Here is a 14,102-nt window from a genome sequence, read left to right as displayed (position 1 = left end):
CCCGTGAGCCACAACTCCTGAGCCTGCGCGTCTGGAGCCTGTGCTCTGCAACAAGAGAGGCCGCGATAGTGAGAGGCCCGCGCACCGCGATGAAGAGTGGCCCCCACTTGCCACAACTAGAGAAAGCCCTCGCACAGAAACGAAGACCCAACACAGCCAAAAATAAATAAATAAAAAAGAACCACTATGTCCATCCAAATAAATAAATAAATAAAAATATAAAATACTCTAAAATCAAAATTAAAAAAAACAAAAAACAAAAAACCCAAGTGGCCTAGCGAATGAGGCTGTCTCCAGATTAAGGTACTCTGGCTGTGGCTGTTACGTAAGAGAAACGTAAACACCTGTTTCATCCAGCCCTGGTCATTTGGGGTCACTGTCACCGGCAGCCACTGTGACATTAACTGGCACATCCCCCCACGTTCTGTGGGACAATAGGTGTGGTTCCATCAGGCAAGGGCCTTTGGGTCAGTCGAGGGCCTGCATTAACATTACTTATCGTATAAAATAGCTGTGGCCATGGGCTGTGACAGACCTCTGCACGGCCGTAATCGTGGAACGCTGGATGGGAACTTAACGGTGTGGTAATCTGCATTGGGCCACGACCACCTTGGGAAACAGCGTGGTGTTAGTGAGAGCAGTGCCTGGGATCAGCAGCTCCACCCTAGACAGCGGGGTCCCTGGATTACCAACAGCAGCAGCACCTGAGGATTTGTTAGGAATGCACATTCTCAGGCCCCGCCCCACTCCTGCTGCTTGAGGACCGCTGGCTGTGGGCCAGCAGCCTGCAGGTTAACAGGCCCCGGGGAAGAGTAAGAACCACTGGCCTGGGACTCTCTTGCCCATCCCAGCAAGGATGTTCATGGGTCCCTTCGTAATAACCGAAAGAACAAAGGCAAAAATGAGAAATGGCCCAAATGTTTACAGGTGATTGTAATATCGCACAATACTTACAAGATTGTAATTGTTTAGCATTGTAACATATGGATCCCAAGCTTCTGTGTACGAATCTACATAAATCTATACAGGGGTGAAGCGAAGCTGCTTCCAAGGTGGGAGGGGGCGCTGGGTGCCCTGCTGAGGAGCCATGGGGCCATGGGAGGCTCCTGAGCAGGGCAGTGACAAGAAGGGCGCGGCAGGTGATTATTTTAAAACCCCCGTCTGACAGCTCTTGCATCTGGATCACCCGGGGGTCTGCCGCGTTTCCTCTGGTTTTCAGCGATCTGGCCCTTTTTCATCGCACGACTTGTATTTTCAATTTGCTGTGGGACATTGTGGATGAATTATCTACTCCCAAAGAAGGCGAGGCTTTATTCTTCCCTGCAGGTGGTTTTAGCAGATCACTGGGCCCTGTTAAGATTTGCTTCTAGGCGTCAGCAGGGCCGGTCTGTGCTCCCGGGGAGGGGGCTTTCTACGCCCACCTCCCGCATCTGCAGCCTGTCTCTCCCAGTGCCGCACACTGCTGGCTCCGTGCAGCGGACCTCCCCTCCCAGGTGCTTTCTGCTGGTTCCTGAAGTTTTCCCCAAGGCTCACTTTGCCCTCTGCCTTCGCTCAGGGCTCATCCCCTCGACCCCGCCCCAAATGCCTCAACGTATGCGTGTGTGTCTTTATGAGTTTGTCCAGGGGCGAGGGTGAGCCCCGCACAAGGGCTTCTGTCTGAAAGCCACATTTGCGAAAATGAATCTGCTGGACGGATCCACCGGGAGGAGGGAACCAGGAGTTCTCGCCAGCCTCCGCGCTGCCTCGGGCTGTCACCAGAGGGCGCGCCAGTCCGGGCATTTGGGGTCCCATGCTGGGAGGGCCTCAGGCTCCTGGACGTTCAAATGCTGTCCTTCCCCTGCACTAGCTCACGGTCATGTGGTGAGGGGCCCAGGTGGGCGCAGGCTCACGTGCGGGTCCTGACACGCACACACGTGCACACTCCCCCATCTTCATCCAGACCCCACTCACATCGCAGCCCCTACGCAGACGCAGTGAGAGGGCTCCACTCAGGAAAGGATGGGCTCCACCGTCAGGGGTGCTGACCCCCGTGTGGCCCCTGGTCCCTCCAGGCTCCATCCTGGCCTCATGGGGTTCCCGACACTGACCCCACCTGGCCTCCTTCCCTCCCTGGAGACATCCAGGGGCGACCCTGAAACCCAGCCAACAGGTGGCTGCCTGCCCCTGTCTCATGAGGTTCACAGGCCCCGGGGAGGTTGGGGGAAAGGGCTCCTGGGACCTCCTCGCCTGAAGCTGTGTTGTTTATGTGGCCCCAGGGCCCCTCGCACGGCAGGGCCTGGGCAGGCTCGTTCTGGTGAATGAATGATTTTTTTTTTTTTGGCCTCGCCGCATGGCTTGTGGGATCTTAGTTCCCCCACCAGGGGTCGAACTGACGCTCTCAGCAGTGAAAGCGCGGCATCTTAACCGCTGGGCCGCCAGGGAGGTCCTGATGAGCGAATACTGAGCTAAGGGATGAAGGTCAGTTCAGTTCCCACCTCGCGGCCTTTATCGAGGACCCTGGGTTCCCTCCCATGGTGGACAACCTGGGGGCAGCAGTTTCACACCCCAACGCCCTCCTCCACTTTGGCCACCAACAGAGCCCACGTGAACCCGCAGGCCATGCTGTGGTCCAGCCGGCAGCCTCCTATGCTGAAGACAAGTAGACTGTGGTGGCCGGGCTCCAGGACGGCCCCAAGGGGTCCTGCCTGCCTGCCTGCCTGCGGGGACGGAGCTCCCCAGCAGCCCCTCAATCAGGCTGGGCCTTGGCGACGCAGGGGACAGCGTGCTGAGCTGCCGTGTAGGGAGCCCGGTTCTCTGCTGGTCTGGCCGCAGGGAGAGGCAGAGGCCCCGTCCAGCCGGCCCATCCTCCCTGTGGGCGCCAGCCAGGCAGCGGACACCGTCCCAGCCGTCATCACGTGCAGAAGAGCCGCCGACAGAAAGGCAGGATAACGAGGAGGCTGCAGTGTCAGTCCTGCGCTGGGGGTGGCCAGTCACCCGGCACCAGAGGACCAAAGCGGCAGGGGCACTGCCATGGCGGGGACCAGGCGCCCCACCCACAGGTGCCCCGTCCCTGTGTGAGCTCACTGCCTGAGTGTGACTTCTCCCCTTTCAAGCACCAGCCTGCCGAGTCTCTTTACGCCTACAATCTTCTGTCTCTGCCTCCGTCCTCTTTTACACAGACATCACCTCACTCTCCAGGAGCACCTCCCACCCCACCCCTTCCTCACCTGGCCTGGCCTCATCACTCCTCTCTGCCCAGATTCCAGCAGAACCCATGGCCAAATACCCAGGCGTGCTGCTCAGATATTCATTCATAACCAGACAGTGTGGCCACCAACCAGCCAGAAGGGCCTCCGACATAGGACCAGACATTTACGCTTTGGATCCTGGGCTGTGGAGACGTCTAGGGAGTGTCAGGGAGTGTCAGGGCGGCAGGGTGGAGGGCCTTGGGACCAAATACAGGAAGGATCCCATGAGACAGGCAGCCTTTCAGTGGGGTATTTCATCTCCTTTTCTTTCTTTCTTTCTACAATATATTTTAAAAATATTTATTTATTTATTTGGTTGCACCTGGTCTTAGTTTCGGCAGGCTGGCTCCTTAGTTGCAGCTCACTGGCTCCTTAGTTGCAGCATGTGAACTCTTAGTTGTGGTATGCATGTGGGATCTAGTTCCCTGACCAGGGATCGAACCCAGGCCCCCCGCATTGGTAGCTCAGAGTCTTATCCACTACGCCATCAGGGAAGTCCCTCGTCTCTTTTCCTAACTACAGAATCAACCCACATTTATCGATGCAGACAGAGAAACAAGGTGACCCAGGCGCTGGGTGTCCCTTTTCTCCAGACATTTCTGGAGCCTATGGCCGAGGACACCAACTTTGTAGAAGGAGAGATTTGGGTTCAGATACCAGCTTTACCATTGACTAGCTCTGTGGCTTTGAGCTAACCAACTTGCATCTGTGAGGCTCTGCTTTCTCTTCTGAAAAACGGCGACAATAACATTTGCCACCATGAGGGGATAGTTGTGATGGCCACACAAGATGCCCAGGGCCGGGCCCCATGCCTGGCACATGCCAAGCTCCTGGCGGATGGCTGCTATTAGACACGAATACATTTTGCAAACAGGTGAGAGCGCTCACCTACCGTTTGCAGCCCGCCCTTTAACTCAGTGGATTGCATGCCAATCAGTTTTTCTCAGCCACATCTGTTTTAACTGCCAGACATCCAGCTGTGGGGACATAGCATCAAGTCCTTACCACTCTGAGTGGACATCTAAGTTGTCAGCGAGTTGTCTTACTGTGAACAAGAGCTCCGTAACTGCATCATACCTGGGAGAAGCCACCGAGGGTTCCTGTGCTGCTTGGGCGGGGTGTTGCTGGCTGCAGGACTCCACGGGCACCCGGAGGGTGGAGACGCGGGAAAGTCTGCGGGCTGTGGTCTGTGCACAGGTGAGCTAGTGGGTGAGAACTCAGGGCGGGTGAGGCATTCTGTACGTAGGTGCTGGGCGGCGACGCCCCTGCCCCTCTGGCACCTTTTTCCTGTCCGAGAGAGAGAAGGAGGAGCCCCGCGCCCAAGAGCAAGGCGAGGGGTGTAGAGCGAGGGCCCAGCGTGAGGCTGAAGACAGATCCTAGTCCAGCGTGGTGATTTCAGCACCAGAACCACCCTGGGAGCGGAATTCCCAGGGGAGGGCCATCCTGGAGGAGAGGGGGGAGGTGCAGGAGGTGGGTTAGGGGCGGCAGGGAGAGCCAGGGAGACCCCTGCCCCCCGGGTGCTGCGGAGCCCTCCGTGTGGCCCTCCCAGGGTTCCAGGCAGCCCCAGTGGGGGGCTGGGCTGCCATGTTTGGGGCAGTGGGACCACAGCCTGCCAGGCATGCTGTCTCTTCTGCCGCCCTTTCTCCTCCTCAGCAGCCCTCCCCCACCTCCACTCACCTCTGTGTCCGGCCAGGTCCTGGGAATCACATCTTAGGGACCAAGCAGATGAAAATGCACTCAGCCAGGATTCATGTACGCGAGTGTTCACAACAGTGGCGCCTGATTCCCCCAAACTGGAAACAACCCAGAAGTCCACTGAGAGTCCATCACGCGTGGGCATATTGCAGCCCAGCCCTACGGCGGAGAATCACACAGCAGGGGAAATGGACGAGCTGGTTACACACAGCCAGGTGAGTCCCCACCCGCCGGTGTCACTGGAATAAGCAGGACACAGCTGCAGTGGCTCTGGTTATAGAAAGCTCCGAGGCGGGCAGAACAGAAGACAGCGATAGGGCACCCCCGGGGTGGGGGCGGGCAATGGCACCCATGTGCTCGCTTTATTCATTCAACCGTTGTTTCATGTTCCGTGCACCTTTCTCTGAGTATATTATGTTCCAAGATCAAAACATAAAGAAACAAGAGAAGACGCTAGGTGTTGTTGGTCTTTCTGGAAGACATGTATTCAAGGGCACTTCGCCTGGATGCTCGATTTGGTGGCCAGGGATCTGCACGCTACCCAGGTCCCTCCAGCCTGAGGCCTCCGGGCCTGGGACTGGAATCTGCACTTTAAATGCCTTGGAAGAGCCAGGCCGCTGGCCACTTGGGGGTGACAGCTGGGATTCCTGCTTTCTGAGCCAGCTGAGGGGCCCCTTCGGGCTCTGTTCCCAAAGGCTAGCCGAGAGAAGGTGTGCCAGCCGTGGGGTGCACAGCGGCAGTCCCAGCCCAGCAGGAAGGGTGGGGCACCCCTGCTCCCTGGAGCCCCCAGGCCAGGGCCCCAGTCCCGCTCCTCCACCTGGACCACTCACACCCCTGCCCGGGCCTCAGTCTCCCAGCCAGCACAGGCTCAGCTCAGGGTCCCCTCCTCTCCAGATCACAGTGGAAGGCCCTCGGGGGGCGGTCCCCGCACCAGACTCACCTTCAGATTCCAGACATCGGAGCCCCCCGCCCCCCGCCCCAGTAATCCCAGCCCCCCGGGTAAGGGGACCAGTCCACGCCCTCCCCACCTCCTCCCTGGGTCTCCGCCTCTTCCTGTCGGGCTCTAGGGGCTCAGCGGGCTAGCGGGGTCCTTCGCAGCCTGGCGAACCCGCGGCCTGGGGAAGGCAGGGGGCTTGGGCTTTCTTCTCACCGGTGTCCCTGCGGGGGAAGCTGCATGCGCTGCCTTCAGCCCCGCCAGGGTGGCCGGTGGGGGCGGGGAGAAGGTGGCGGGGCGCGTGCGTGTGAACACCCAGCACGTCTGTGGGCGGCACTGCAGCCTGCAGAACCAGACGCCTTGCTGTGGGATCGGCTCTCCCCTCCCCCTGTCCCCCTCTGGGAGGAGGAAGGTGCCGAGGCTCTTCGCTGGGTAAGCTCTCAGCTGGGAGACGGTGGTCCTGGCTGCCCGCCTGGCGGAAGGCTTTGTTCAGACAGGCTCGCGTGCAGGCAGGAGGGGGAGATGGCGGTGAGGAGGAGGGGGGCCCCCGAGACACCGAGGCGGCAGGGGCCGCCGGGTGAGCGCCGGGCCGCGGGGGGCCTTGCACACGGGGGTGGGCGGCTGCTGGGAGAGCTCTGGGTCTGTCCTGACCCTGGGCCGCCGGCTGGAGGGAAGTGGAGCCTTTGGGGTCGCGGCGGCTGCCGTGACCCTGAGGCCATCGTCTCCTCCAGCTAAACGGGAGAGAGGCTCTTTTCCAGGGGAGCGAGGGGCCTCAGGCCGTGTGGATCCGCGTCAGCAGACGCCTTGTGGGCACAGGTGTGTGGCGTGTTCTGCGTGCTTGTGCACCTGGGTGTGTAAGCGTGGATGGTGTGTGTCTTTAGCTACAGCACAGATGCCTGGGTTGTGATGTGCATTTGTGTACTTGTGTGTGCTTTTGGGTCCCTGTGTTGTGGGTACAGGTGTGCGTGGGGTGAGTTAAGTGTGTGCCTGCAGAGGTGGGTGCATGTGTGTGTGTGTGTCGTTGTGTGTGGCGGGTATGCTGTGCAGGGGGGCTTGGTTCATGTGTGTGTCTGTGTGCTTGTGTGTCCGCATTTCTGCGTGTTGCCGCGCACAGGGGGAGTTGGGCTGTGTGTGTGGGCAGCATGTGTGTGCACGTGTGTGAACACCATGTGACTCTGTGTTGCATGTGTGTGCGGTGCAGGTGTGCTGTGGGTATGTTGTGTGTTGTGTGTGTGCTGCGTGTGTGCGCAGGCATGTGGTCGGCGTCCTGGGGCCACCAGCTCTCTCGCAGCCCTGCCCTAACTCTGCACCCTGGTCCCTGCCCCGTGGGCCACAGCGGGGGCCGCCCTGTGAAGCTCTGGTGGCGTCAGCCTTGGCTCCCGCTGCTCAGCAGAGCTCCGGCTCCGCTCTGGTCCTGGGGCGCCTGTCCAACGGGGAGGCGGGGCTGCCAGGGGCGAGGCTGGGCTCTGCGGGAGCAGGCAGGCGGCACTGCTGGCCGGTGACACCTACGGGGTTAAAGGGTGGAGGTGGGTGGCGCGTGGTGTGCGTGTGTAGGTGTGCTGTGTATCGCGTGGCATCAGTGTTGTGTGCGCCCTGGGCCTTCACCTGTTTGCCCGAGTCCCAGCTGTGACTTCACTCCTCGATCAACTCATGATACAAATCCTTTTGCCATCACTCCAGGAGCTGAGAAGGGAGAGAGGGGCGCCTATGAACCTCGACGGGTGGAGGGGGGCTGGGTGACCCTGGCGTTTCCAGAGCAAGAGGGAGCAGAGCCCGTGTAGCCGCGGCTGGGGCCCTGCGGACGCCCTGGGCGCTCCCGTCTCATCCACTCCTCACAGCCCACCCAGGATTGAGCTAGGATCCCCTGAAGGATGGGGAGACTGAGGCCCAGGGTGATTAAAGCCTCAATTTTAACATAAGTAACGGACATGCGACAGGTGCCAGGCTCCGGGCCCAGAAATTTCCGTGCCTCGTCGTTTTGTGGGACTCTCACCGTGTCCCTGAGAAGCAGGTGTCTTGATTCCCCCAGTTTCACAGACGAGCTGGCTGGGGCTTGGACACGCTGTGTGGCTTCCTAGTGACGGAGCAGCTGGCCGCTGAGAGCTCAGGAGGTGCTGGGCTGGGGCTTGACGTGCATCCTCCCAGATTTAACCTCCGCTCGGCCTCACATCTTCGGGATGACGGCCGTCTGCATTTGCGTACCGGGGCACTGAGGCTGGCAGAGCAAGTGGCTCGCTGACTGTATTTACGGCACAGACCAGAAGGAGCATCCCTGTTCTGTCCCTCGCCTGGCCAGGCAGTCACGTCCCGAGCGCCGGGTCCCTGCGTGTCCCTGGGGCCGGGCTCTCGGAGAGGCAGGTGTTCATCCAGCGGCGTGAGGCCCGGCCGCTGGTGTGGACGCCTCCCAGAGCGCCCTCCCCCGCCAGCGCCTGCGCCGCCACCATGGAGAGCGGGAGCGGGCCGGGCAGCCCCAGCACCGTGTCCCTGGTTCCCGGTGATGCCGTCCCCAGCCTGAGGACAAGATGGCCTCGGTCCTCCCGGTGCTCCTCGTGTGCGTGGTGGGCGTCGTGGGCAACGCCACGGTGGTCCTGGTGGTGCTGAACACACGGAACATGCACACGCCCACCAACCGCTACCTGGTCAGCCTGGCCCTGGCGGACCTTACTGTGCTGGTGGCGGCCAGGCTGCCCAACGTCTCCAAAAGCTTGGCTGGGCAGTGGGTCTGTGGCCACGCCAGCTGCCTGGGCATCACCTACTTGCAGTACCTGGGCATCCGTGCCTCCTCTTGCTTCATCCTGGCGTTCACCGTGGAGAGGGAGGTACACCCCGACCCCTGTTGCAGGCCAGAACTTCCTGGCCACGATCCTTGGTAAACTGAGTCTGCTCCCCATTTATGGAGGGGGCACTGTGTGGGACCCTGGAGGAACCCGGCAAGGGCGGGGGCAGGCGCCGGGAAGCGGGCTTCTCATCTCACCTCTGCTACTGACTTGCTGCGGGATGGCAGGGCAACCCTGCACTTCTCTGGGCTTGGCGTCCCCACCGGGAACGTGGGCACTGGGGCTGGACAGTCTCTTGGGCCTCTTCCAGCTATGAAATTAATGCCTGAGAGGCCATCTAGCCTCTAAGCATGTGGACGCTGAAACCCACTGACCGGGTTCAAGCCCAGCTCTGCCTCTTCCCAGCTGCGCGGCCTTCAGCACATTGGTCCAGAGGATTAGGATGTCTCGTCCAGGGCTACACAGAACGGGGACATAACCGAGGCCTTCTGACATCCATACGCTGGCCCGGTCCTGGCTCTCCCCTGCTGTGCCCATCTAGGGTCGCAATGTCCTTGACCCCTCAGCCTGTGACCTTTGGCGGTGGACGGTAGAAAACCCACCCTGGGACTTGCACAAAGGTCAAGGTCTTCGCAAGGGCACTCTGAACCTTGTGGGCCTGGCCGGACCTTGAGGGGCTGCACCTTCCGACTTGGCCCTGCCCTCCCCTCAAGACTGGCACCTTTGCTCTGCCAGCCCCCGAGGCTGCCTCAACATGGCCTCCCAGGTCCCCTATGAAAGGGCCAGTGCCACCACTGCACCCACATTCGGTTCCCCATCCGGGAATCTGATTAGCTGAGTGGACCACCCTCCGTGGCCCAATCCCACGGATCAGCAGGTGGGTCACGTGACTGCCCTGTAGCTTGCAGGTACCTCGCCATCTGCCATGCAATGCGGGCACAGGCCGTGTGCATCGCGGCGCGGGCCAAGTGCATCGTGGCCGGCGTCTGGGGGACCACGTCCGTCTACTGCCTGCTCTGGTTCTTCCTGGTGGACTTGGACGCTGGCGGGCACCGGGGGCCGCAGCCTGTACCTGTCCATCTGCCTGCTGGACTTCACCGTCTTCTTTGTTACGCCCTGCTGGAGGCCACTGTCCTCTACAGTCTCATAGGGAGGGTCTTGATCCAGAGCTCCCCGGCCCACCTGCCACAGCTCGGGGACCAGCTTGGGGGCCAGCATGGGGGTGGTGAGGACCGGCCAGAGCCCGGAAGCCAGGGGAGGCAGCCCCGCGGGCCAAAGGCTTCCCTTCTTCCAGGAAGCAGGTGGGCGGGGGTGGCCGGTGGGGAGCAGGGGTGGGCGGGGTCGGTTTGCAGAGAGGCAGGGAGATGCGGCAGAGGCGTGAATGGACAGAGAGGGGGTGCCGGCTCCACGTTCGTCCACCCACTCACTCAGCAGGTGTCCCCTGGGCACCGACTGTGTGCCAGGCGAGTTTCTAGGTGCGGGGACACGGGGGAGAACAGAACAAGATAAACATCCTGCCCCCGGGGCTCATGGCAGGACAAGTAAACATGGACCCTGTCAGAGGAAGAAATGGAGCCCGGAGGAGTGGGAGTTTAGGCGAAAGTTCGGAAGACTTTGCTGAGGTGATGACTGAATAAAGATCTGAGGTGACCAAGCAGACACCCAGGAAGTGGTCCAGGCGGCGGGGGAGGGGGGCAGGGGGAGGGCCTGGCGCACCGAGGGTCAGCAAGGATGGGGGAGCGGGGTGGGCGCCCCGGGGGCCCGGGAAGCAGTTGGCTCTGACTGGAGGTAGCAGGGGTTCTGAGCGGAGGGGCTGCACCTCCCTCCAGTTTCAGGGGGATCCCCATACGTTTGGAGCCCCAGACAGGTGTGCACAGGTCCCACATGTAACCACGACAGGCACTTGGAGAGGCTGAGGCAGGGGGAAGGCTGAGCAGAGAGGGCCCCTGTGGGTGAGCAGCAGAGATGTGAGTGGAGGGGGAGAGACAGAGAGGGAGACACAGAGACAGAGACAGAAACAGAGACAGAGAGAGAGAGAGGCAGTGAGAGGGAGAGATGGAGAGACAGAGGGAGAGAGACAGGGAGAGAGACAGAGAGAGAGACGGAGAGAGAAGGAGAGACAGAGGCAGAGAGAGAGATGGAGAGACAGAGGGAGAGGCAGAAGCACAGAGCGGCCAAGGCCTGCTGGCACTCAGGGCGTAGCATGGCCCCAGCACAAAGCTATGGACACAGAGATGTCAAACTTCCTGGGGCAAAAGAGTGATGGCTTCATGGGGACTCCTCACCCCACTACCCCTCCACAGACCAATTCATGAAGGACACTGCTATTCTCCTGATGCCACAAGTGGGAGAGGGAGGCTCAGAGAGGTTAAGTGGGCTGCCCAAGGTCACAGAGCTGGGACGTGGTCACATAGCTTAGGCCTGCCGGCTCCAGCACCCATGCTCCCACCCACTGCCCCTGCATCCTGAAGGCGGCAGCAGGGAGGGCCCAAGACTAGAGCAGATGGCAGGCCCCCCGAGACCTCCCCTCAGTTCTGGGGCCCACAGGAAGCTCCTTGCATGGGTCAGTGGAGGCTGCCCTCGGAGGTGGCCAGGACACGTGCCCCTTCCCCTCCCATTGACCCTCCTCCCTTGCAGAGAAGCCGGGACCCTGGGTTGGCAGCTGGAAGTTAGGTGGAAGAGCACAGAGTATCCCTGTCCTCGGCCCCCCTCCTGACAGGACTGTCTCCTGGGCCTGGCGATTCACTCCTGGGCTGAAAGAACAGATTGGGGCGTAGAATGGGGATATGACCACGGCTGGCTGGGCCACTCAGGACACTGGCAAGCACAGGCGGGCTGCAGGAGAAGCCGGTTCATGGTGCGTGTGCTGTGTTGTCCTTCACTCTGAGCCTCTGCTTCCTCCTCTTTTTTTTTTTTGTCTGCGTGGCTTGTGGGATCTTAGTTCCCAGACCAGGGATTGAACCTGGGTCCTGGCAGTGAAAGTGCCGAGTCCTAACCACTGGACCACCAGGGAATTCCCTGCTTCCTCGTCCTTCGTGTGGAGATGATAACAGAACCACTGGGAGGGCCCGGTGCAGGGGACGTAACCTAAGCGCCAGCAGCCACAGCATCCACCTGGGGCCTTCCTGTGTTATCCCGGGCCCGAGGCCCCGCTCCAGGTATCCGGTCTTTACTTGCTGGGCGTCTGAGAGGTCTGGGGGATAGGGTGCGCCAGGGGGCTCAGGGCAGTGAGTATTTACCACCTGAAGTGGGGCTATTTTATGAGCGCATCGACCAGCACAGCTCTGAATGCCGGCCGTGGGCTCCTGCACAGGAAACGTTTAGCGCAGAGCCATACGCAGTGCTAGTTTAAGTGATTATTGCAGTCACGTCCTCATCACTTACTCAGCAAACATGCCCTGAGGCAGGAGCCGTGTCACTCGGTCACGAGGTGTGCCGGGTGCCAGGGGCTTCCCGCCGCTGCCCTCCCGCCCTGCAGGTCACCACGGTGCTGGCGGTAGTCGTGCTGCTCTCTGCCGTCCTGCGGATGCCCTACCGCACACCGGTGCTGCTCAACTCCTCTGTGGCCCAGCCGTTCCTGGACCCCTGGGGGCTCCTCTTCTGCCGCACCTGTGTCTACACCAACAGCGCCATCAACCCCATCATCTACAGCCTCGTGTCCCCGAAGTTCCGGCTGCCTTCCAGCGGCTGTGCGGGGGTGGGGTGGAGGAGCCACAGACGTGCACGGCTGGCCTCAGCTCCACCAGCTACAGCGTGGACCCCAGAAGACGCGGACCGGCGGGAGTGAGGTCACGGGCCCTCAGGCAGCTGGGCCCCCACTCCAGCAGCAGGGGCCTGGTTTCAGCACCATCTGAGGGCTGCCGTCCCCCTGCCCAGCCCCTCTCGCTTCCCTCGGTTTGCTCCTGTGCTGGGTCCTGTCCGCTGGTGGCTGGCAGGGCCAGGAGAGGGGAGATGCCCCTTTGCCAACGGCTCTTCTGGGTCCCTGGTGCCTTCCCTCCCCATGAACGAGGACTGGTCACGTGTCCTAGTTCTGGCCCGGTGGTTGGACTCCATTTGGGTAGCGCTCTCCCCTCCTCTGGAAGGGGGGGAGGTTAGGAGCAGGAGGAAGCTGGGAGGGTCCCAGCCTTCACTGGTGTAAAATTAGGACCCTCCATCTGTTATTATTCATTCGTTTAAGCACTCTGTTTTCCAGGGGAAAAGTCCTGATGGGTATTACAGGAATGCATTTCCAGTCTCTGGTGATCGCATGTGTCAGTCTGGCTGTGGGCAGAGCCCGTGTGCGATGTTTTCCAAGTGGGACGGTGCCACCTGGTGCCACATAGAAAGGGTACCCAGCTCTACCGCTGACACCCAGAGACACCGCTGGCAGACTCGCCACTCACGTGTGCTGAGGCTGGCCGGTACCCCGGCCTCCGGCCTCCTCCCCTTTGAGCTCTGTCCCTGGACCACAAGCCCTGAGGGGTGCTGCCTCGGCTCATAAACAGAGCAGAGCGCTGTGTCTCTTCGGGCCCCTCAGCCAGAAACAGGAAGCCTTCCTGAGCCCCTCGCCCGAAGCGTTCAAGCTCTGCTCTTGTGGGGCCCGCTTTGCTGACCACTGCCCTCTACACCCAGCACTGGAGGGGGAGGTCGGGGCATGGGACGGCCAGGCCCCAGGCTTCTTGCTCTCGGGCCCCATCTCTTTTCTGGGTGGAACACTGCAGCCAAAGGCGTTGACAATTCAGGCGTCAGGTGGCAGAAGAAGCCCTCCGTGGGGGAGCCAGATGTGTCTCTGGGCCAGCTGGTGCGTGGCACCATTGCCTGGCCCAGCTCTCAGAACCGCAGGCCTCAGTTTCCTCTTGCCACTTCCCAGGCGAGACTCTGTATGGAAAGTGCTTTCAAAATCACGGGTGGGGGGGCTTCCCTGGTGGCGCAGTGCTTGAGAATCTGCCTGCCGATGCAGGGAACACGGGTTCGAGCCCTGGTCTGGGAAGATCCCACATGCCGCGGAGCAGCTGGGCCCGTGAGCCACAATTACTAAGCCTGCGCGTCTGGAGCCTGTGCTCCGCAACAAGAGAGGCCGCGACAGTGAGAGGCCTGCGCACCGCGATGAAGAGTGGTCCCCGCTCGCCGCAACTAGAGAAAGCCCTCGCACAGAAACTAAGACCCAACACAGCTATAAATAAATAAATAAATAAATATTAAAAAAAAAATCGCGGGCGGGGACACAGATCAGCCGTTGTCACCTCTGCTGTGACTCCAAGCGCCAGCGGAGGCTGGGCCGAGGGCCACATGCGGGCGGCCAGGACCTGGGACCCCAAAGCTAGGTCAAGGGCCCGGCAGGCGGCCTGCTATGTGTTGAGCGGTCCGGGCCCCAGGGCAGGACGCGGCCTGTTTACAGGTGCCGTATGGTGTCGGCCAAGCGCGAGAACTGATGCCCGGCCTTCCATTGGTGCTCGCGGCTGTCCATCCTGCTGATCGTGAGCGTGGGTG

At 61.0% G+C, this 14,102-nt stretch overlaps 1 protein-coding gene and 1 pseudogene across 3 annotated transcripts; both read left to right on the top strand.

The window, feature by feature from the left end:
• Positions 1-4,636: 4,636 nt before the first annotated feature.
• On the top strand, positions 4,637-13,762 carry LOC309648520 (uncharacterized protein). Of its 2 annotated transcripts, none has more exons than XR_014256692.1 (2): positions 4,637-6,288; positions 7,537-7,652. XR_014256692.1 is itself a non-coding variant. In XM_082437155.1 (2 exons), the coding sequence occupies exons 1-2, from the start codon at positions 6,097-6,099 to the stop codon at positions 12,418-12,420; spliced, it is 501 nt and encodes a 166-aa protein (XP_082293281.1). In that variant the 5' UTR covers positions 4,637-6,096; the 3' UTR covers positions 12,421-13,762. The 2 variants fall into 2 exon arrangements, 1 of the variants encoding a protein (XP_082293281.1); XM_082437155.1 differs by lacking the exon at positions 7,537-7,652 and adding an exon at positions 12,112-13,762.
• On the top strand, positions 6,488-9,919 carry LOC309648521 (thyrotropin-releasing hormone receptor pseudogene; annotated as a pseudogene). Its single transcript has one exon. The product of its transcript is annotated as a thyrotropin-releasing hormone receptor pseudogene (transcript).
• Positions 13,763-14,102: the final 340 nt, after the last annotated feature.

This window comes from Balaenoptera physalus, assembly GCF_965194825.1.
Source record: "Balaenoptera physalus genome assembly, chromosome: 19".
Classification (NCBI taxonomy): Eukaryota; Metazoa; Chordata; class Mammalia; order Artiodactyla; family Balaenopteridae; genus Balaenoptera; species Balaenoptera physalus.
Note: the sequence above shows the minus strand (reverse complement) of the source record. Positions and strands in the feature narration are given on the sequence as shown.

Bases quoted from the DNA above. Each gene is read 5' to 3' on its own strand.
- LOC309648520 (XM_082437155.1), top strand. From the start codon at position 6,097: ATGCGCTGCCTTCAGCCCCGCCAGGGTGGCCGGTGGGGGCGGGGAGAA. The intron at 6,289-12,111 runs GTAAGCTCTCAG...CCCGCCCTGCAG, and splicing joins GTGCCGAGGCTCTTCGCTGG to GTCACCACGGTGCTGGCGGT.